This window comes from Cebus imitator, unplaced genomic scaffold, assembly GCF_001604975.1.
Source record: "Cebus imitator isolate Cc_AM_T3 unplaced genomic scaffold, Cebus_imitator-1.0 Scaffold396, whole genome shotgun sequence".
In the NCBI taxonomy this organism is placed as follows: Eukaryota; Metazoa; Chordata; class Mammalia; order Primates; family Cebidae; genus Cebus; species Cebus imitator.
The window spans coordinates 1,077,800-1,101,869 of NW_016107711.1; the positions used below are offsets into that span (position 1 = coordinate 1,077,800).

Genomic DNA, 24,070 nt, shown 5'->3' on the forward strand with positions numbered 1-24,070 from the left:
TTTCACTCTAGTTGCCCAGGCTGGAGTGCAATGGCACGATCTCAGCTCACTGTAACCTTTCCCTCCCAGGTTCAAGAGATTCTCCTGCCTCAGCCTCCCGAATAGCTGGGATTACAAGCACATGCCACTATACCCCACTAATTTGGGTTTCTCCATGTTGGTTCAGCTGGTCTTAAATTCCCGACCTCAGGTGATCTGACCTCAGATGATCCTCAGGTGATCAGGAGGGGTCAGCCTCCCAAAGTGCTGGGATTACAGGCGTGAGCCACTGCACCTGGCCAGGGCTAATGTTTTTTAATCTCCATCCTGCTCTCAGAATATGCAAGTTGTTTTTTTAAAGGCAGGCAAAGTTCCTGGCACATCCTGGCCAGCCTCAACGTGTCTGCCTGGGCAGTTTCTGCCTCTGCTGATATGGATGTGGATGGTGTCTCTGCTTCTCTCCTTAACAGAAGACACACCCTGAAGATAACATCAGCCAGGCAACCACTCACATCAGCTATGACATAAAAGGCTTTTCTCTGGGTGGGGGAACACTCACTTAGAAAGGTCAACCCTTGCTTTGTTTGATCCCGAGATAAGAAATGCTTCCCTGCCCTCCTCAGAAAGGAACTGCAAAGCCCCTAGGAGAATTACCTAATCAGTTCAAGTTCCCCAGGCCTCTTGGATTGGGACTTCATTTTTAAGAGAAAACCACAAGACTACAGATTACTAGATTTCTTTTCCTTTTATCTTTTTCTTTTTATCACAAAGATGAGACCCAGACACTAAGATCTGAATTACTCTATCTTTTTACAAATAGGTCATCTCAAGGAGGCATGTAATCATAATAGCTAGTATTTATCCACTACTTTGAGGCTCACCCAGTGCTTTTGTAGGTACACTCTTTCATTTTATTCTCACACCCTTCTGGAGAAACAGGCACCGGTATTCCCTCCATTTTACGGACAAGTCAACTAAGGCTTAGAGAAGTTGGGTGGCTAGTCCAATGTCACAGAGACTTTCAATGGGAAAGCTGGGGGCTGAACTTCAAGTTTAAACCTACCATGTTGCTATTGCTGCTACATCCTTGCCAGCTTCTACTCCCATGAAGCATCACTCTCATTTTTGCTGATTTTGGGATTCTAGAATAGAGCCAAGATGCTTGTTCAGCAAGTGCATAAAGCATTTCTGGACAGTTGACGTTTTGGTGCTTTAATTTGAATGTGTCCCCCAAATTTTACATGTTGAAAACTTTATCCCCAATTTTATATGCTGATTGGAGGTAGGACCTTTGGGAGGTGCTTGGGATTAGATGAGGTCATCAAGGTAGAGACCCCATGACAGGCCTATGGCTTTATGAGAAGAGGAAGAGGGACCTGAGCTGATGCTCACATTCCTGTGGTCTCACCATATGATACCTTCCACCATGTCATGACGTGGCAAGAAGGCCCTAACCCAATGTGGCCCCTCAATCCTAGACTTCTTAGCCTCTAGAAGATTTCTAAGTTTCTTTACAAATGACCCAGTCTCAGGCATTCAGTTATAGCAACAGAAAACAGTCTAAGACAGGGAGTTATCCTAGAAAGAGAATGCAAGTTTCCAAACACCATGAGTCCTATGGAGAGACGGAGGGATCCATCCTTTATCAAGAGCTCGCTGGGTCTAGAGAGAGTGGGGAGATGCCAGTTTTTTTTGTTTTTTGTTTTTAATAACCAGATTTCAAGGTAACTCATGAGCACAGGGAGGGCACCAAGCCATTCATGAGGGATCCGCTCCCATGACCCAAACACCTCCCATGAGGCCCCACCTCCAACACTGGGGATCACATTTCAACACAAGGCTTGGAGGGGATACACATCCAAACTCTATCACTGGCTCTGGACACTTTCTATCTTCAGAGAAGGGACCCCTGGGACAGGGCAAGTCTTCCCAGAAGAGGGGTGGACAGGCCCTTGGAGCTGGGACTTGGAGAATTAGGACGAGGGTTAGGACGGGCGTAAAGAAAGGTAACGGAGCTGCTGGGCAGGAGGAGCAGCCAAGGCCCAGGTGGGAATGCTATTGCTAGGGAATTTCTACATTCCCTAGCCTAGCCGAGATGAGAGCACAAGTGATTCCAGAAGGCTCTGTAAACATCCCAGCCTCAGCCCACCCTGCAGACACATCACCAATAACCTAGCTCCCAGCAACCCCACAATGGGGAAGCAAAGAGAAAGAGGGTCTGACTGAGACTTCAGTATACCTGCACACACACGCAGATCCAAGAGCTTGGGTCCGTCAGAAGCCAGAGAGGGAAAGCGGCACCTGCCTGAGTCCCTGCGGCAAACCCTTCACCTGCAGCCTCTTTCTGCACTTGTTCCTTGTTTTTTCCCAATTAGCTGTAAACACCTTGAGAGTAGGTGGTGGGTTTCATGAGTCCTGGTGTGCCCATAGAGCTGTGCATGTAGTAGGTGCTTAATAAATGGCAGTTGGTAGACTGAATGGAAGGGAAGCTGCCCAGAGCAGTGGCTGGAGAAGACGCTAAGTTGGTTGGTAGCACACTCTTGGACAGTCCAGAAAGTCTGGAGACCCCGGGTCCCCTCCTCATTCAGTCATCAATTGATCATGCAACCTTAGGTACTGCTGCCCCTCTTCAGCCTGTTTCTCTCTCTAAAGTAAAACAGTTGGCTTGGCTCATCTCTAAGATCTAGCTCAGCTCAGACTCATGAGATTTCTTGGGCTTTCTATATTCCACTTCATCCCAGGGGCATCTCTTGGCGGGCTGTGGAAGAGTTGTTTGTTCAGCTTCCGTTCGCTATCTGCTGGCTTTTCCTGCCCCAGAGCTTCAACATTTGGAGAGCCAGCAAGGGAGTTGTCATCATTGGTGAGAATAGCTCCCCGTAGCCGGCCCTGCAAATCCCACAGGCTGCAAGTTAGCAAAGCTGGGAACTGCAGAGGTCAGGACCCTAAGCCTGGGGAGCTGGGGGCTGTGTTTTGAAGGAGAGGCCCCAGCTCCGTGCAGTTTTCATTTATCAGCCTCGTTATCACGACTAGCCCCTCACTCAAAGCCACCTTTCAGAATGGCCAGTCAGCCTACAACAAAGCAATGTTTTCAGGTCTTCTGCACTTATAAATGCATCTCTAGCTGTCAGATATAAGAGAGGGGAAAGTCTCACCCCACCGCCAGAGAATGGGAGAACTTCTAGCTTTTCCACCCAGCACCTGGTATCATGCACGTTTCTGGCTTTCTGACCATTCCACACAACACACATTCTCCTCCCCCTTTCTTTTAGTAACAACATCCTAATTTCCTCCTGGGGAATGACCTCTTTCCCACTTTGATACAGTCTGGTAGGATCATCATTCAAGATGCCCTGCCTTCCCCAAGCCAGGCAATTGGTGCTGGACCCCAGCAGCGACCACTGTACCTGCTCTCCCTGGAATCGGGATCATGAGCAGACAGACGGGATGGGACATGACTAGGGTCCTGTTCCATGACAAGCACCATCGGAGACCTTCCATCAGCTCTGCCAAGAAACCCTCAGAGCTCCTGGGCTCTCGTCCTTTGTCCCCCTCCCTTTCCTGCTTTCTCTCTGATTCTCAAGCTGCCCCTTGTTTTCAATTTCCTATCCTATTGCCCACAACAAAAAGCCCTAACTGATTCATCCTCCAAATCCCTGGGTGTGGTGGTGTAAAGAACACAGCTCCAGTCACCTTGGGGTAGCAGAGCACACCCCTCTGCCTCTTCCCAAGAACCAGGCACACCACAGGGGCACAACCATGGGCCGGACCTGACCTCCCGTCTCACCCATCTCTCAGCTGCTTGGCCTTAGGCTCAAGATGTCTGTGAATCTGTTTCCTCACCTCCAAAATGGGAAAAAGTTTGCCTGCCTGGTGGGACTGGGGCGTGGGTTAATAAACTGCACAGAGTGCCTAGCTCAGTGCTGGACACCTGCAGCACGCTCAAGAATGGCAGGTGGGGCTGCTGTTGCCCTTCTGATTAGAAATTCTCCTTCCTTCTCATCCATCAACCTAGGATACATTTGAGGAGTGCAATGGGCTTCTTTCTGACTCTGTGCACTGAAATCACCACGTTGCTTTCGGGTTGTCCAAAACACTGGGTCACCAAGAAAAGACTTTCAAAGCCCCTTTCAGGAAGGGATTATTTTTCTAACTTGAAACAAGAAAGAGTCACTTGCCAAACTGAAATAGCACATAAACCTTAGAACCCACAGATTTGAGTGAATTCTAATCTTGGCCAAAACTGGCAGGAGTGAGGAGGTGTGGGGGAGGGAGAGGATGAGTCAGAGATTCCGCCCTTCAGAGGGGGCAGCCTAATATGGCATTGGGGAGCCACGGGAGACGACTTAGATATGCCTGGACTTTCAGACTGGAGCCGCAACGCTGGCCAGGACCCAGCTGTGCCTCCCCTCCACCCCCTCCAAAAAAACCTACCCTCATATGTGCATGGAGCAGAGCCTCAGGGTGGCAACCCAAACTGGGTGTTCAGATCCATCAGCAGGAACCAGCTGAGAGACTAGCAGCTTGCCCCCAGGAATGATGGCAACCAGCCTTCTCCCGGCATGCCGATTCCTGGGCCAAATGTGGACCTGGCTCCGCAGGCACTGTGTGGTCCTCGCTGACTCCAAATTCTCCTAAATGCAGTCTCCGTGAAGTCTGTGATACGGCACATGATCATGGGAGGAAGAGGGAGGCTTTGCCTGGTGTAACCTCAGCGCATGTGTAGTTTATTTTCAGCCCTGGAGTAAAGGGCCTAGGTGAGGAAGGAGCTTCAAAAGGTGAGATTTCTGTTGTTGGAATAGTTTTACAATGTAATGAAAACAAATAGATGGCTCTTGGAGGACGTGGGTGAAAGCAAAGCCAAGTTCTAACTCTGGCGTGACTCCGCCAGCTGTGTGACTTTGGGTAAGTCTTTGCACCTGCGTTTTTATTGCCTGTAAACTGAATAAAGTAAGGAATTGGTTCTCAAACTTGAATGCCAATCAGAATCATCTGGAAGACTTGTTTCCTTGGCCCTGGCACAGAAATTCTAATTCAGAGGATTTGGGGCAAGAACTGAGAATTTGCATTTCCTTTTCTTTAATTATTATTATTTTTCAATTTTACGGAATCTGGCTCTGTCACCAGGCTGGAGTGCAGTGGCGCAATCTCGGCTCACTGCAACCTCCTCCTCCCAGGTTCAAGCGATTCTCCTGCCTCAGCTTCCCAAGTAGCTGGGACTATAGGCGTGTGCCACCAAGCCCAGCTAATTTTTGTATTTTTAGTAGAGATGGGGTTTCACCATGTTGGCCAGGATGGTCCTGATCTTTTGACTTCGTGATATACCCACCTCGGCCTCCAGAAGTGCTGGAATTACAGGCATGAGCCATTGTACCCGGCCAGAATTTGCATTTCTAATAAGCCTTCAGGGATATAGGATTCAGGGGTACATTCCACGGGAAACAGTCTCATTGTCCTGTATCCCAGCAAAAAGTCCTCTGATTGGACTGGCTCGGGTGACACACCCATTTCCAACCAGGCCAGAACCTGCTCATTGGGCTGCCTCAGGTACTGGCTCCATCCCCGGAACCAAGAGATGAATCAGCTTCCCCCTAACCAATTGAGTCATCAACACAGGGACTTGGGATTAGGAGGGAGTAAGGGAGGAATTATGCTGGAGAGACAAGCAGCAAGTGCCTCCTCAGCAGCAGAGCGGCACCGGAGCCAGGTGAGGCTCGCTCCTCCAGGCACTGTCTCAAGCAAGCCTGGACATTTCCACGTAGACCCTCTGTTTGAGAGGTCAACTCTGGGTGTTGTTTGCTGAACTCAGGCTCCTGTGGCTGGGTGAAAAAATTTGGGAAGAGACCTAGTTCAGGTCCCTGCCTCCAGGGAAGATAGTACCAAACCCATTCCAGACAGATGAATTCCAACCAAATCCTCTAAAAAGGAGATAATTAGCTGGGTCCTCCTGACTGGTGTTCCTGAGGGAACGTCAGCAACACAGTCTGGTTACACTGTGTCACCCTGTGCTCTGGAGCAAATGCACAGACAACTATAACTCATTCTTGCATGAAGTCTGTTTCTGACATCAAAGCAACTCCCAGATAATGAAGGTGATGAGATGATGATGATGATGATGAAGCGTTTCAATGTCCCTGCCATTTTCCCCGAGGCCTTGACCCTCCCTATTAGGCGTCTTTTCAGATCAGGATTTCAGGTTATAGATGATTTGCTCGGAAAGGCAGACCAGCAATTTATCAGTCTTCCTACTTGAGCCCCTTGTGGATCACCCAGACCTAGGAGCCGAGGAGATGAAGTCCACAGAGAGCTAGTTTTGGTCCATAGTCTGAGATGCAAAACTCAGGGCCAGGAATGGATCTCGGGTTTCAGGCCCTGCTATGACTTTTTCCTCAAATCTACCCATAAATTATCCGGGCACTTGGGACTCATTTACTGGGAAACAGAATCATGTCAGGATTCAGCCAGCCGGGTCAGCAAGCTCTGTGGTCAGATGGCCTGAATTCAGTCCAGGCTACGTGATCTTGGATAACTCTACTTTTCTGCGCTTCTGTTTTCTCGGGAGCAAATCAAATTCTAAGAGTGCTTATCCTTCAAAGGTGGTTGTAAAAATTAAAATAGGCAAAGAACTTGAAATATCACCCGGTGCATGACAAGCACTTTATAAATTTAGATAGGATTATTCAGGCATTATTCAATTCATCAGGCATTAATGAACCATCCTCTGGAGGTGAGTCACGGTATTAGGGGACAGAAATTCATAGCAATAGCAATAAAGATCTGAAAATGTGCCTTCACAATGTTCATAGTCTAGGAGAAGATAGACTCAAAGAAAGATAAACCACAACACATGGTGATAAATGCCATCACTGAGCTTTGGATAAAGTGCTGACGCTACCTGGAAGCGACCAGGAAAGCCTTCCACGGGACGCGACAGTAGACCGGGCCTTGAATGACTTTGCCACTGAAAACTGTCTGAGGGAAACCACTCTAGATATAGAGAACAGAATGTTTGTGTCACGAAAGGACGTGCGAGTCCATGGAGTGGTGGTTTTAGAGCAACAGCAGCATAAGTTTCCCGAGAGGGAGTGGTGTATATCAGGCCAGGTAAGGTGGTTAGAACGTCATGTTGCAGACTTTGGACTTAATCTGCAAGCCTCAGGAGCCAATACAAGTTTTTAAGCAAGAGAATGGGATGGGATGGAATATGACTTTTTTAGGACTATAATGGGTTGGTAACAGGGTAAAGGGTGGCCTGGATGGGAGAGACTGTTACAGCTGGGCCAGTGAGGAAGCTGAGCCCAGGCAAGAGATGCAGGCTTGGGAGGTGAGAAGGAGGATGGACTCAGGATACTCTTTTCAGGACAATGGACAGGAAGTGGTGGCTCGCCAGATATTAGAGAGGAGAGCGAGGGAGGAGTCTAGACCGAACCTATCATCTCTGGCTTGGGAGGCTGCCTGGACGGTGTTGACTGAGTTAAGGAGCATGGGAGGAGGTGCAGACTTGGGTAGGTGGACATGGATGGAGCAAATGGGTATGCATTTGGTGAGTTAAGTTTGCGTTACAGAAGCAAGCCACTCCTTCACATTTAAAATGTCCAGCCACTCTTGAAAAAAAGTGAACAGATTATACACAGCAGATTTTCAAAAATTTTCCTGACAGTAATCATATCAGGCCAAAAGCTCTGTTTTCCGATAATTAAATCCAAATAATTCTAAGAAACCTGTGACTGCCAGGCAAGGATCAAAACAAGAGTAACCAGCAAAACCCCGCTGGAAATGCAAACCTCTCTTAATTGCATTACATAATTGAATCATGCCCACTTAATTTTGTCCACTAACATAAATTAACACACTTAAGAGATGTCCACATGAGGATTCTGCCAAGGCCCCATGTCAGTCTGTACCCCAGCCGGGAATGATAGACAAAGTTCCCTTTTATGCAACACTCTCCTCAGGGAAAAAAAAAAAAGAAAACTATTTTAACCATGGAAATAAATATAGGAGATGATGGCTTTAAAATTAAAGGTTGGTAAAATATCATGCAGCAAAATCCCAAACCCCAAACGTGGTCTAGTAAGCCACAAACCACACATATTTGCACTTCAAGAGTGAAAGATCCTTTGAAAGGGTCCTTGGAATAAAGATTCCCAGGTTCCACTGGGGAAGGACCAATTTTCATCCAAAACACATCTTTATGGCTGGGTTTGAAAGCCCAGGAAAGTGTTTCTAATGGAAACGCTGACCAGCCTCTCCACATACCACACCAGCAAGATCTCAGCCCTTTAAGAAAATAAGACTTTCCTTTGCAACTAGGTCAACTGGGAAAGAGAGCAATTTTTTCTGGAAAGTTTGCGTTTTCAAATGGACGTTAGGAAAATAACTCCATTATGGAAGGAGATGTCTTATTGCCTTCAATTTTACCCGAAGCCAGGTTAACTGGTTTTGAGAATCAGTAAGCAGCAAAACAGGAATCACCTGTGGTCCAGATGTGTCGTCTGTGAGCTGGGGGGAATTAATGATGCCGGGCAGCGAGCTCTGCTCAGGAGTCACAGACTCCAGTGTCCACACAGACCAGGCAGACACATCATGGAGTGAAGCTGGCCAGGTGGGAGCTGACCAGGTGGCACTCATGTGCCCTATCTAAAAGGAACAAATGCTAATCCCCTCTAGGAACTATGGCCATGCGGCAGAGTGAGCCAATGTCGCCAACATCTGCATTTCTACCAGGAACACTTGAAATATGCATGCTTCTCTGAAGTCTTCTGAATTTTAACGTGGAGAACCAATTTCAAAATATTTTAACCATAACACAGGCCAAACAAAGCACAGCTCACTGGCACCATTTGAGATCTGAGCTCTGCCTCTAAACATCATCAAGGCAGAATTTCAACAGGTCAAGGAGAAAAAAGAAAGGACCCTTTCTTCAGGCAGCATCAGGATACCGCAGTCAGGAGATGTGGGTTCCTGTCCCAGATCCTTTACCAACTCCTCTGCATGTCATCAGCGCAGCTGCCCAGCCCCTTCTCTGGGCCTCCTTCCTTTCATCTGTGAAAAGGAATCAGACAAGGGGAACCCTAAGAGCTCACCCACCACCACCCAGGATTCTACACCCTCAGCCAATGGAACATCAAAGGAGGAAGGGGTGTTCTTTAGAAAGCAGAGGCAACCTGGAGCTACTGGTGAATTCAAGTAGGTAAAGCCTTCTCTTCCACTCCACAGGAGTCAGGAGATTTTCTGTAAGGAATCTCTCCAGCTCCATCCCTGTGGTTGCATAAGCACGGAAACTCTCAGCTCTATCCACACTTCTTATCCTCATCAGAAGCCTGGCAGGCAGGGACACTTGTAAATACCTGTCTGCATTTTGAAAATTAGGACATAGAGGCTCAGAAGGGGTATGCATCTTACCCCAAGGTCGCCCAGCAATAGGGAGGCCAAGAGGAGGCTAGGGTAAACCAAGTAAACCAAGGCCGCTCTCTGGGAGGAAAAAACACCCATTTCTAGTCAATAAAAACCAAAATTCTGCAAGAAAAGCAAGTCTCTCTGTTAGGAATGGGCCATTCTCAGTGTTTTCTCCTCCTCTGCCCTTTTTGTGACTCTCCAGGTGCATGTGAAGATGGCTGTGGGTAGCTCTGCCTTCAGCCTGATTTAACAATGGCCACCTCATCCTGGACCACATTTCTGTTTTTAAAGAGCTTTCTTCTACGAAGCAGTCCACCCTCCTTCTACATAACTCAGTTGAAAACAAACTGGTCTCATCTCCTGGGAAGGACGTGGAGTTTTCTTCTTTCTCTTCGACAGCATTCTCTTTCAGAACCCTTGATGCGGGAAAGCCAGAAGGCTGTGTGTGTCTGTTTGGCATCTGTGGGGAGCAGGCCCTAACCCTAACCCCTCATCTCTGGGACCTCCTGACATCCAGGGGGACACGGCAAATAGGCCTCTATCTACAGAGAGATGCGGTTCTCCCGTCCTCTGAAAGAACAAGAGCCCCCTGACCGTGGAGCATGTACGTGGAGCAGCAGCATCCAAGGAAGAGCCTTTCCTGCCCACGGCATACACGGCAGGTCCCAGGACTCACATCCTTGTGCTGAAGCCCAGACACAAAGGGACCTGGGCAAAGGCATCTTTCTCATGGCCCAGGGATGACGGCTTCTTATTTACACACACTTGTGGTTTCTCTTCAGAACTCCACCACGTTTTGCCTCTTTCTAGCCTTTTCCCAGAATTACCTGAAAACAGCTGTGTCAGGGAGGCAGGGCCAGGGGGTTTAATACCACCCTAGGTTATAGAAGAGAAACTGAGGCTGAGAGGGACTACGTGATTTGTCCAGAGCCATCTGGCTGGTGAGGGCTGAGCCAGGATTGATGTCTGGCTTCTGGCCCTCCCTGGGCTGGGCTGCCTGGCCACCCACCGCCCCTTCTCACCCGCACTGAAAGGCTGAAGGGGTTCCTTGTGGTCGGTACAGTGAGGCCAGGAGGAGATGCTAGTGCTTGCTTTGAAGCCAGTGGCTACTCAGAAGTCATCCCACTGGCTGGGGAAGGAAAGAGTCAATGCCCACAGCCTTGTAGCTCCAGTGGATACTGTCTGGGGGCTGGGCATGCAACCAGGGCAAAAGAGGAAAGGGAGAGAAAGGAGAGGGCTACTATGGACTGAATTGTGCCCCCTGCCCTGAAATTCATATGTTGAAGTCCTAAGCCCCTAACGTGAGTAACAGATGGAGTAAGGGGGTAATTAAGATTACATGAGGTTATAAGAAAGGGGTCCTGGTCTACAGGATCGGTGGCCTGATACAAAGAGGAAGAGAGAGAGAGAGATCGCTTCATCTCTCATGCCCTTGCAACCAAGAAAAGGCCATGTGAGTACACAGTGAGAGGGTGGCCATCAGCAAGCCAGGAGAGGGTCCTGGCACCCTGATCTCAGACTTCCAGCCTCCAGAACTGTGCAAAAGTAATAATAATAAAAAAGGCACCCGGTCTGTGGTATTTTGTGATGACAGCCAGAGCTAAGTCAGGGACAAACTCAGAAAAAGGAGAAAGAACAGCCCCACCTCAAGGCGGCCTGCTACCCGCCGCCCCTCCCCCAGCTTCTCTGCCTAACACCCTCCTGGAAAAATCTTTTTTCTCCTTAGGAAGCCACAAGGGATACTATTTCCATTCCATGGGGACCTGGACTGAGGTCTGGCCCAGTCAGCTCAGACAACCATTTCTTCTTTGAAGAGTATCCTTCACATGGGCAGATGTGAAGGGAAGTCTTTACAGCATCAATTTTTTTTTTCTTTTTTTTTTGGAGACGGAGTTTCGCTCTTGTTACCCAGGCTGGAGTGCAATGGCACGATCTCGGCTCACCGCAACCTCCACCTCCTGGGTTCAAGCAATTCTCCTGCCTCAGCCTCCTGAGTAGCTGGGATTACAGGCACGCGCCACCATGCCCAGCTAATTTTTTGTAGTTTTAGCAGAGATGGGGTTTCACCATGTTGACCAGGATGGTCTCGATCTCTTGACCTTGTGATCCACCCTCCTCGGCCTCCCAAAGTGCTGGGATTACAGGCGTGAGCCACCGTGCCCAGCCTTTTTTTTCTTTTTTAACAGAGTCTCGCTCTGCCCAGGCCAGAGTGCAGTGGCACGATCTCAGTTCACTGCAACCACCACCTCCCAGGTTCAAGCGATCCTCCCTCCTTAGCATCCTGAGTAGCTAGGATTATAGGCATGCATCACCACACCTGGCTAATTGTTTTGTAATTTTAGTAGAGACAGGGTTTCACCATGTTGGCCAGGCTGGTTTCAAACTCCCAACCTTAGGTGATCTGCCTGCCTCGGCCTCCCAAAGTGCTGGGATTACAGGCACGAGCCACCACATCCAGCCTCAAGAGTCTTTGTAAAGAGTTTTCTCTTACTGTCTCTCCTGCGCAGGGCTTATCCCCATAGCTGTTGTCCACCCAGGAATGACGCTCAAGCCTTCCTCTGGCCTGGGTGAGCTCACTCACCTTCCATCTCCTTTCTAGCCTCCAGGAAGGTCAGGTGTGGGTTCCCACCTCCTTTGAAGTTCCCCCATCAGGGAGGGCCGCCTGGGCAGCTGTCAAGGTTACCAGTATTAAGATCCCCAGATCCAGAAGCGGCCCACACAAGTTCACATCCCAGCTCTCCCATGTGACAACCGTATGACTGTGCAGGCGTTAACTGACCTCTTGGCGCCCATCTCACGCCACTGTTATAAGGATGAAATGAGAAAAGATGCTGGGAAGGCCCACCCCAGCGAGTTTCCTTCTCAGCAGGGTAAGGCTGGGAATGGGCCTGGCCTCTCTAGGTAGTCTCTGGTACCACAGCAGGCCCTTGGATGAAATAGAAGTTACCCAGCAAATTATTTCATGAGTACCAGCCTTGTTCTGCCTTGTTCTCCACTAATCTGATTGTAAAATTCCTGGAGAGGGCCACCGAGCCTCAGATCTCTCACCCTCCACTCTGCAATAGGTCAAATAGGGGCCCCCAGAAAGATATGCCTATGTCTTCTTAACCACTGGAAATTTTGAATGTGGGTGTTTTGGAAAACAAGGTCTTTGCAGGTATAACCAAGTTATGGATTTCAAAATGAGGTCATCCCGTGTTATGTGGGTAGGCCCCAAATGCAATGACAAGCATCCTAAGAGACACAGAAGACAGACACACACCAAGAGGAGAAGGTCATGTGGAGACAGAAATGGACTGTAGTGATGTAGCCACAAACCAAGGAACACGTGGCACCACCAGAAGCCAGATGAGGAAAGAATTCTCCCCTAGAGCCTTCAGAACGGCCCTGCTGACACCTTGATCTCACACTTCCAGCCTCCAGAACTGTGACAGAATAAATTTCTGTTGTTTTAAGCCACCAAGTTTGTAGTAGTTTCTACAGCAGCCTCAGAAAATGAATAGAACACTCTTAGGACTATTTCGAAAATGATTAAACACTAATATGGCTTTCCACCCCAGTGCAGTGCTAGACCCACAGTACCTATGATTTGCTGGCTTGCTGGGAGGGCAGAATGAGCCCAGAAATTGTCCCAGAGGTCTCCCCCAACAGCAACTTCACAAACTTGCTTTGGCCAGGCTTAAAGAGCCAACTCTGAAGGTGGCAGTCTCCTTTTCCCCTCCTGATGCCAGCTCTACCCAAATGGCCTGTTCTCCCCTGGAAACAGGGTGTGGTTACACATTTCTAGAATGTACCATGCCCCTTGGGTCAAAGCACCTGCCTCATGGAAGCTAAGTTAACTACTCCCCCGACTCCCTTTGCAGAAACTCTGATAGCATTTCAGCTTTGGAGCTGCACCCATCAGCCAGGCACACCAAGCAGCCCAACAGGCGAGGCATGGCTTCTTAAAAAAGTGTCGGGGAGGAGGAAATACTCAGGTTCCTTCTTAGCTGCAAGGGTGGAGAGCAGGCACCCCTGGAGTGGCTAGAACCTTGGTCAGGTGGATTGCTTAGAGAAGGGCTTAGAAATGCAACTATTCAGGCTAACTAGACCTTCTGGAAGTGGCAGGCCAGGGAGTGGTGGCTTGGGGAGATTTTTATACACTGTGTTAGTCCATTTTCACACTGCTATAAAGATATACCCATGACTGGGTAATTTATAAAGAAAAGAGGCTTCATTGACTCACTGTTCCACAGGGCTGGGGAGGCCTTAGGAAACTTACAATCACTGCCAAAGGCAAAGCAGGCACATCTTACACCGTGGCAGGTGTGAGAGAGAATGTACGTAGGAGAAACTGTCAAACACTTCTAAAACCCTCAGATGTCATGAGCACTTGCTCACCATCATGAGAAGAGCATGGGGGGAATCGCCCCCACAATCCAATCGCCTCCTCCCCTTGACACCTGGGGATTACAGGTCCCTCCCTCAACACGTGGGGATCACAATTCGAGATGAGATTTGGGTGGGGATACAGAACCATTTCATACTTCCTGTCCAATCTCCAGCCCCCTAAATTAAATGAAGAAAACTACTTGGTTTACATTAAAGCAGTGTGTTTTCTATGCAAAACAGGTCCCAGTCAACTCCCCAGATCCCCAAACCTCCTTTCATGCCAACTTCAGACCCTTGACTAATTCTCTAAAGAAATTCTGGAACCATCCATATTCCCCCACCCCCCGACTCCCACCACCCTTCTTTCTTATTAGCTGCTGAGCTCTTCTGTAGCTGTGGGAATGATCTGGGCTCCTCCTAAGATGCCCTTGGGGTGTGCTGGAGATCTTAAATAACCAGAAGGCCCTACATTGTGGGGCCACTAGGAGAATTCTGAATGTTTTTATTGTTCTTAAAAGCTGTGAAAGCCTGGTCTACAACAGTGCGTGTGCATACACACACACACGATCACAAATACCTGCCTGGCCCCTGGCCCAGGAGCCCCTTCTCATGTTCTCCCTGGGTCTACAAGTGCCATGTAAGTCAGAGCAGCCCAACAATGTGGGCTCCAGCCTCACCTGCCCCCTCCGTCCAACCCAGTCCTTTAAAAAGAGTCTAGGTTTTCACCCTGGGGATCTGCCTGAGGCTTTGCTTCCCCAAAGAGGCTGTGAACACCCAGGTTTCCACTATTAGGCGTCCCCTCTTCATCTCATGTCTCTTGCCCTTGACCACATTCACCTGCTTTCAGATCAGAAAAATAAGAGCTTAGTGCTTGATTTGCTTTCACCCTCATTTAGAAGACAAGGGGAAAACTGAAACCAGATTCAAGCATTCTTATTGCCAGTCTCCATTACCTGCACACATTTATTGCTTATGTAGATTTTTTTTTTAATCTTTTACGTGGGGGCATGTTGCGTGCTGATTTATGGAGAAAGTGACTCTGTCATTTCAAGCCTTCAGTCATCACAGCTGTAGTCACTTTTTAACTCCAGCTAATGGGAAGCAAAAAGAAGTCTCAGTTACATCGTGTCCAGGCAAACTAGGACAGTTCCATCATCAGTCTGTCCTGGGATTGTGTTCAGAGCTCAACAAAGGTGCGTGCCTGTCATTGCATCCACAGAAAGTTTAATGTGTGCAAGAACACCAGGGTGATGGAAAAGAAAACCCGGCCAACAAGGATGTGCAGAGGGCCACCCTGCCCCCAGGACTCCGTGTTCCAGCCCGAGCTCACCGGACAAAAGTGCTCCCTGGCTGGAGGAGACCCGGTTTACTTCCTGCCAAACAAGCAGCATTCAAATCCGAATGTCAGCCTCTCACCTCCCCTCCTCCTGGAAGAACCTCATTGTTTATTTAGCCTTTGGCTTGTGGATCACTGTGGCAATCTTGTTAGGAAGAGCTGTGGGCATGTTGCTACAGGGGCAAAGCAGTGCCAGGAAGGCTGGTTTAGATACAGCGAGCTGGCCACTTACTGTCTGCAGATGGTCTTAAAACATCTCACTTGGCCGAAGGGCACTTTTCATGACTTTCATCCCCACCCTCAGTGGGGATCTCTCAAGTGGACCCCCATTCTGTTTTCTTTTTCTTTTTAGGGATGAGGGTTCATTATCTTGCCTAGGCTGGTCTTGAACTCCTGGGCTTAAGCAATCCTTCCTTATCAGCCTCTTCGCTAGTTGGGACTACAAGCATGCACCACCGCACTCAGTTTGGACCCCTATTCTTAAAGGCAACACCCAGTTTCAGGCCCTTGTTATCGCTATTATCTTTCCCCACAAGGCAAGGGGAAGGACTCCACCTGCCTGGGCCCGGCAACCAGCTAGCACACCGTATGTCTACGCCAGGGGTCATCAGACTTTTTCATAAAAAGCAATGGGTAGTAAATATCTTCAGCTTTGCGGGTCATCCTTTCCACTCTGCTGCTATTGTGGGAAAGCAGCCATAGACATTATGCACATGAATGAATGTGGCTATGTCCCAGTAAATATTTATGGACACTGAAATTGGAGCTTTATATAATTTGCACATCACAAAATATGTATTTTCAAAAGTATTTTGAACCATTTCAAAATGCTTCTTGGCTCATAAGCAGTAGAAAGGCAGACAGGGAGCTGGGTTTGGTCTGTGGGACTCCACTGGTCAGGCCCTGAAATAAGCAATGGCAGGACAAGCTCTCCCACGCCCTATACCCCTCAGTTTGAAGTTTTGCCTTTGCCTTTTTCATTCACAGCTCTGGCTGCTAACGGATGAGAGCCAGCCATCAACAAGGAATTTCTGCATCTTGGTGAAACCTAAATCCAGCAAGAGGCAACACAAGCGCCAATCTCATGGGGCGTCAAGACCAGGCCAGGAAGAAGAGGAGGCTTCTGATTTCCTCTCCTGGTGTGATCATGTGTGCAAAGACACAGCCTCTTTCCAGAAGAGACAGCAAGTCAAGTCACAGAGCAATTTGAAAGGGCAGCCCTGAGCCTGTGTTCACGTTCCAGCCACCTTCACTTAAACCTCTGCAGCGCGCGCCTGCAGAAATGATTTAGAACCCCTAATGGACTTCCTCACACAATAGAAAGAGTTTATTTCAGCCTCTCCAACCCTGTCAGGTGAACTATGCTAATTGCACAATTCCCAGAAATTCCATGGGGCAGCCTCTGGACCATACACAACCCTAAACTTCCAGAGCCTCAGGCTTCCTCTGTTTTTCCCACGTGATATTCCCCTTTGTCACACGACCCATTTCAATTTGCTTGTAACAACATCAAACCTGGAACCAGAGAGTTTGCCATGCAGAATCCACCCGGAGCTGCTCCTGCTCCGGTCTGCCTTTGAGTCCGTGGTCGTTCATTCACCAGCTCAGTCTGTGTACTTCTGAATTTATTTATTTATTTATTTTTCCAGACAGAGTCTTGTTCTGTTGCCCAGGCAGGACTGCAGTGGCAGGATCTCGGCTCACTGCGACCCCTGCCTCCCAGGTTCAAGCGATTCTTCTGTCTCACCCTCCCAAGCAGCCAGGATTACAGGCATGCTGCCACCATGCCCAGCTAATGTTCGTATTCTTAGTAGATATGGGGTTTCACCATGTAGGCCAGGGTGGTCTCAAACTCCTGATCTCAGGTGATCCACCTGCCTCAGCCTCCCAAAGTTCTGGGACCACAGGTGTGCGCCATGTGCCTGGCCTGGTCTGTGCACTTCTAAAAGTGTTAATTGTCCCTTCAAAATCATATTAGGTGTACCTTGCCTGGTTAGTATTTGTAAAGTGAAGTCTTGTTTAAAAAGGGAACCATAACAGGTTAAATGTTGTCAATACAATTTCATGATTTTTTAAAATTTTGATTATTATTTTCATTGACTTAAAACTTATTAACCTGGGTGCCGTGGCTCATGCCTGTAATTGCAGCACTGTGGGAGGCCCAGGGAGGCAGATCGCTTCAGCTCAGGAGTTCAAGACTAGCCTGGGCAATGTGGCATAATCCCAGCTCTACCAAAAACATATAGAAATTAGCTAGGTGTGGTGGTGCAGCCTGTAGTCCCAGCTACTTGGAAGCCGAAGTGGGAGGATGGCTTGAGCCCAGAAGGTCAAGTCTGCAGTGGGTCATGATTGTACCACTGCTCTCTAGCCTGGGCAACAGAGTTTCGCTAGTCACCCAGGCTGGGGTACAATGGCATAATCTCGGCTCACTGCAGGCCCTGCCTCCCAGGTTCAAGCAATTCTCCTGCCTCAGCCTCCCGAGTAGCTGAGATTACAGGCATTAGCCACCATGCCCGGCTAATTTTTGTATTTTTAGTAGAGACAGGGTTTCACCATGTTGGTCATGCTGGTTTCAAACTCCTAACCTCAGGTGATCCACCTGCCTCAGCCTCCCAAAATGCTAGGATTACAGGCGTGAGCCCCTGCACCCAGCTGCTTGATTCTTAATTTATAAATCTGTAAGTGTCCTCTGTCCCTTTCAAAGAACCTCATGCTATGGATTTTAACTACTAAGAGACACCAGCAAGCATCAGTTAAGCACCCGTAAAACAGAATTAGAGGCCGGGCGCAGTGGAATCGCTTGAACCCAGGAGACAGAGGTTGCAGTGAGCCTAGATCATGCCATTACACTCCAGCCTGGGAGACAGAGCAAGACTCTGTCTCAAAAAAAAAAAAAAAAAAAGAATTACAAGAGGAAAAGAAACCTAAAAGGAGTACAATCCAAAAGGAGGCAGTGTTCTGAGCTGCAAATGGAAAAATCACCCCGTATGTGCATGGTAAGCTAAATTCTATCACCGAACAGCTTCGTGTGCTGGGATATCCCTTTATAAATTGGCAGATGATTCTCCAGTAATGCGCATTGAATGCCCTCCCATCCACTGTCTTCTACAGAACCTCATGTGACCTTCTGACACAGGACTTCAAGTCAATTTAGAGGATCCCATTCAAAAACCCCAGAAACCCGGCAGAAAAAAAGGGCATAAGAAGGGACGCCTTCCAGAATGTCACTTAAGACGTGGATGTCTTCTGTTGTCCCTGCCCAGGGTCGACAGCCAAGACATTTCAAGGCTCCTGGGGATGAAATGTGAGAGAAGATAAACTTTGCTTTCATCTTTAAAAACATGAAAAAATAAATAACATCAAAACACAGGGTGGCTGGGTAACAAGGACCCCGATGGACCCGCATACATAAGTAATGGTTCATTCATCAGTCCCCATGGCCTGCTCAAGCTTGCGTGACTTTACTTGGTATAAGACTGGGGATGTGAGGCAGAGATGCACTCAGCATTCAAGCCGGAAAGACCCTGAGTCCTTGCACCACATGGCAGTGCTTCCTTCCTCTCTCAGCGAAGAGGAAAGACATGGAATTGATCAGTTTCTTGGCTTCTCCATTTCATGAAGATCCACTGAGGCATCTTAGCCACCCTGGCCATTTCATCACTGTAGAAACCAAGCTGATTAATTGAAGTATCTTTTTCTGGAAACACCAGGAAGGCGTTATGTATCTTGATTCAACGATCTGCGTCCTATCTCCTGAGCTATGAAAGTCTTAGGAAAATACTTCATATCCACTAGGATGGCTATAATAAAAAACATGGATAATAACAAGTGTTGACAAGGATGTGGAAAAACTGGAATGTTCATGCGCTGCTAGTGTGAATATAAAATAGAGCAACCACCTTGGAAAACAGTCTAGCAGTCACCGTATGATCTAGCAATTCCACTTCTACATATGTGCCCAAGAGAAATGAAAACCCGACCCCACAAAAACTAACACAGCACATGAATGTTCCTACAGCACTATTCATAACTGAAAAGTACAACCTAAATGTCCATCAGTGGATGAATGGATAAACAAAATGTAGTAAATTCATATCATGGAATAGGATTTGGCTGTGAAAAGGAATGACGTACTATTACAGGCTACAGTATGAATGAATATTGAAAACATTATGTCAAGTGAAAGAAGTTGGGGCTGGGCATAGTGGCTCAAGCCTGTAATCCCAGCACTTTGAAAGGCTGAGGTGGGCAGATGACCTGAGGTCAGAAGTTTGAGACCAGCCTGGCCAACATGGTGAAACACCATCTCTACTCAAAATACAAAAAATTAGCTGGGTGTGGTGGTGGGCACCTGTAATCCCAGCTACTTGGGAGGCTAAGGCAGGAGAATCGTTTGAACCTGAGGGGTGGAGGTTGCAGTGAGCCAAGAACCCACCATTGTACTCCAGCCTGGGCAACAAGAGTGAAACTCTGTCTCAAAAATGTTGGACACAAAAGGCCACATAGTGTATGATTTCCTTTATATGAAATGTCCAGAATAGGCAAATCCGTAGACAGAGAGCAGATTGGGGGTTGCCAAGGGCTGGGGTCGGGGAGGGGGAAATGGGAAGCGGCTGATAATGGGAACACAGTTGCTTTCTGGAGTGATTAAAGTGTTTTGGAATTAGATTGGCAGTGATGGCTGCACAATGTGAATATACTAACATCACTGAAGTGTACAAAAAAATTCTCAGGAAGTGAAAAATGAACATTTATTAAGTCCTGTCTGCCACTGCTAAGCCCTGCAGCAAATCCTCATGGTACGTCGAGAGGCTGGTGAGGGCCAGGTTCACCTGGAGATGAACATCCAGAGAGAAGCTGGGATTTGCTCACCATCACCCAGCTGTAAGAAACAAACCCAGCCCATTCGGTCCAAGCCCATGGTCCATTGTCTTTCTCCTGAACTGAGCAAGGCCGCAGTCTTGTTCCTTAGACCATTTCCCAGCCATGTGACCCTGAGGAACCTTGAGCTGAGCCTCAGCTTCCTCCTGGGTCCTAGCTGAGCCCTCTGGACCCGGCCCTACAAGCAAGCTTCAAGGATGAAGTACAAGGTAGCAGCCCCATTTCTTGTTTTCAGTACTGGAGGTGGAGTCCTCAATTCATAACAGCTCAAGTTGATCAGATATTTTACTGTAAATGCATGTTTTAATTTCCTGTGTTCCTATGTGTGGGGTTAAGGAACTTCCCACAAGATCAGATGTAGAGAAGCTCCCTGAGGAGCCATGGAGAGGTTGTGTGGTGGATGTGGGGTACCTCGTCTCCTGGGAATGCACAGAACCCTCACGAAGGTGCTACTCTTCCACCCTCTTTCTCTGCCTCCCCATCCTGCCAGAGGCCACCATCAGCTAGACATTTTGAGGCAGCCTCTTGGATATGCCCTTCCCAGTTGGAACAGCAGGCCAGGCACTACCCATCCAAGATGCCTGCAGTCCTTTGGTTCTTCACAAGTGAACTAATCTCATGATTAGGTGACAATCACACATGGTTTCAACTAATTCCCGTCGCTCTCCTTAGGTCTTGGGGGAGGAGAGCCATAAGCTCCAGGATTCTTATCAAATTCCTGCCTGTGTACACTCATTTGGGGCAGGTCTAAAGGAAAAAAGAAAAAAGGAAAATACTATATTAGCTGTCATTCCCATGGACCATATTGCCTTCTTGCCCTTCATGAGAAGTGTCTCTTTCAAAATAATTCTAAAATCAAATGGCCAAAAGACCATTCAGGATTCTTGCCCACCTGGCTCCATGAAATGGGCAAGAAGTACAGCAGTTCTTACTGCCATTATCATCTACACTGTCAAGGCTATAAACTGCCCCTTCAGTGTCTCAAGTACAGCATATGCACCAGACAGCTGCACAGAAGAACCCGCGTAGACCCTGGTCCTTGCTTTGAATACACCTGTGGTACCAGCAAGTCCAATCCTCACCCTCGCCAAGGACATTGCACCAGTGGAAATGTCCCTAGGGCTGCAGAACATCACACTGTACACTCGTGTCTAACAGGTGACACTTTCCTTAGGTGGCTTTCATGTACCTTATTTTTAAAATCACATTCCTTTGGTGGGATCAGAACCCTGATATCCCGTAAGAAACAGAAGGACAGAAGTTTGGGAAGTGCAGAAGCAGGAACCTAGGCCACTCCCCTGATGCATGGTGACACCTTGCTCCACCATGAATGGTAGAGCAAACACAGAGAAGACCCCAAAGACAGCACTCGTTACCAATGGCCCTATAAGGGTCTAAGAGCCTGGCTGAAGTGCAGGAGAAGTTGGCGTGTTTTCAGCCCCCTTTCCTGGTGTTGATGAGGCTGGCAAGCAGATATAACAGAGCCTTAAGAGTCATAGACTTGCATTTGTTAACTGACAGGCAAAACTCCATTTCCCTCTTCAGGTCGTTGGTGGTATGAAAATAAATAATTACTCAAAAATTTGTCCAAGTTTTCTTTTGGAAAATTTGAAGCAAATCCTTCTCTCCATACATCGTGAAGAAAACAGCCTAAAAGTTTCAAAGTCCCCAGGGTTCAGATGTTCTCAACATCTTCCCTACTCCGTACCTGTCATCCTTAGGGCACCTCTTGGTTTGTAAAGCTCTCTACCATGTGGCTCTTCGCTGGGTCCTCTGGGGAACGGGTAGGGATCAGAAAGGAACGATGATTCCATCGAGGCGCCGGTAAGCCATTGAGCCAGGGCTGCAACCAGCCGATTCTGATTTTCCACTGGCTCAACCTCAACCTATCACAGGTACTGCTGGTCTCAGCCAGCCCTTCTGGAAGTCACCCCCGTGTGTAGCACGGAAGACTCTCGGCAGCCCTGCCCCTCCTCAATTCAGACCAGCACCCAGTCACCATCTCCAAGCACAGGAAACCATGTGGTAAGACACGAGTATTAAAAAAATAAGTTGCGTGACATTTATTTTGTCTTGTTAACATTAATATCTTGTAGAAACATTTTTATTGTCAGTATAAAAATTAACAGGTTTTATTAAATACTTTCTCCAATTTTGTAACACATAAGATCAGTGTAATCTGCATTCATCTTGCCTGGCTACTGCAAAGTGAGTGGGTGTTTCAAAGCAAAACACAATACTTTAGTACAGAATGAACAATGGCAATATTTTGTCTGATGTAGGTATGAGGTTGGATCTTTTGGTGAGGTCCTGCCAGAATTAGATGAAAGCAATCCCTTAAAAAGACAGACATTTCCCCAAAACTATCAGCAGAACAACTCTGTGTTTCAATTTTCTATGATGGGACTTGAAGATCCTAGCAGGCGTCTCCAGCGCCAGAGTCTGGAAGCCATTATCAAAATTCACTGAAGAGAATACAGGCTAATCTGATTAATGTGCAACTCAGAAGCAGAAGGCCAGCTGCCAGAGAGAAGCACATTCTGCTATCATCTCAACTGAGGTCTGTCCTCAAGGAATGGATTAAGACATCTTTTAGAGGACTCTGGTACCGTTTGTCTAGGGAAGTCCAGTTAGATGTTGCGTTGACGTAATTACAGGGCTGTACGCCAAAATGAAACACCTTCCTATGAATAGGTTCTTTTAATATGGGGCATTTAGGAGGTCTAAGGACAATCGTCTGACAGCAGCGTTTAAACACAAATAAATCAAAACTTCATTTTCCCCAAATTAGTCATATATTGTAAATATTTCTCTTTTCAAAGGATCTGATAACTAGTTAAGTCCAAGCAATAGATTAACTAGTCTGCTGTGCTGCCTGCATAGAAATGCCACTTAAATTACAAAAAAAAACTATAAATGATTAATTGTTTTGTATATTACCAATTCATTAATAAATTAATGTTATACCATTTTCCCTGAAAGCAAAAGTATTTTTCCACCTCTGCTTGGTGAAAATTAAGAAATTCTGTGTAAGAACAGCATTTAGCAAATAGCTATTAAAAAAACAGAGACCAATTTTCTAGGTGCATTGGGACATCCATTTAAAATCAATACAAAAAATAATTCCTTGTAAATATATAATATATATTTATACATAATTTGAATATATTTACATACATCCAGCACCTATATACTGCATTTGTGCTCTGTAAGTGTGTGCTGACATAAATCTTCTCCAATTATTACAAAATTAACAAGGAAGGCAGAACGCACGCACGTCCACCTTGAGTCCGACTGGTCCACAGCCAGTACCCGTGGCAGGTGAGAGGGGTTACGTGGTGGCGTGTGGCAGTCCATTGCTCCAGAAACCTTCTTCTCCTCCTAGTGAAGATTAAAAGTTTTCAACTGTATAAATCTTTACATATAGGCTGATTCCAATTATTTACTCCTCTGATCCATATATACAAGCGGAGAGAACCAGCTCTGGGAGGCACGGTCTCCCTGCTCAGGGTAACTCGGTTCCCGGTGCCGTCCTGTTTGGGGACAGGCAGACACAGTCATTCATGTTTTAACACTGCCGTTGATGTGTGGATACTGAGGAAGGCATGGTTCATAAGGCATGGGGTCTGGAGAAAAAACAGAATCATCTCCTGAAGAACAAGAACTTCTTGTGTCAGGGTAACTAGGTGAATACTGTTCGAGAGGCTGACTGAGGTCCAAGTATTCCTGAAAGAAGGGAAGAGAGACGTTTTATTTCATCTTGGGTCAGGATAACAAGGTGAATACGGTTCGAGAGGCTGACTGAGGTCCAAGTATTCCTGAAAGAAGGGAAGAGAAGAGTTTTATTTCAAACACAAGCTCTTGAGATGTGGGTACTGAACGCAGGACAGGACAGGAGACCCCAACAGGGTGAACAGAGACCCAGCCCACCTGACTTCCACGAAGACCTCCCCGAGACCCGCGTCTAATGTACTCCAAGCTGCCCTTAGCTTTTCTCTTGGAACCCATCATAAATCAACTATTGACAGGTAGAGAACAATAAATCCTAGTTGAGCTATAGGTGCTGGGCAGGTGACTCGACTTCACATGGACCTAAATGACCCTCTG

General features: G+C 47.5%; 1 protein-coding gene across 1 annotated transcript in view; it reads right to left on the bottom strand.

Moving 5' to 3' along the window:
• Positions 1 to 22,002: 22,002 nt before the first annotated feature.
• Positions 22,003 to 24,070, bottom strand: part of FGFR2 (fibroblast growth factor receptor 2) — a 116,499-nt gene continuing 114,431 nt past the window's right edge. Inside the window, exon 18 of the mRNA XM_017508566.2 lies at positions 22,003 to 23,689. Within this exon, the coding sequence (XP_017364055.1) occupies positions 23,525 to 23,689 (165 nt within the window). The 3' untranslated portion in view covers positions 22,003 to 23,524. The remainder of the gene's footprint in view (positions 23,690 to 24,070) is intronic.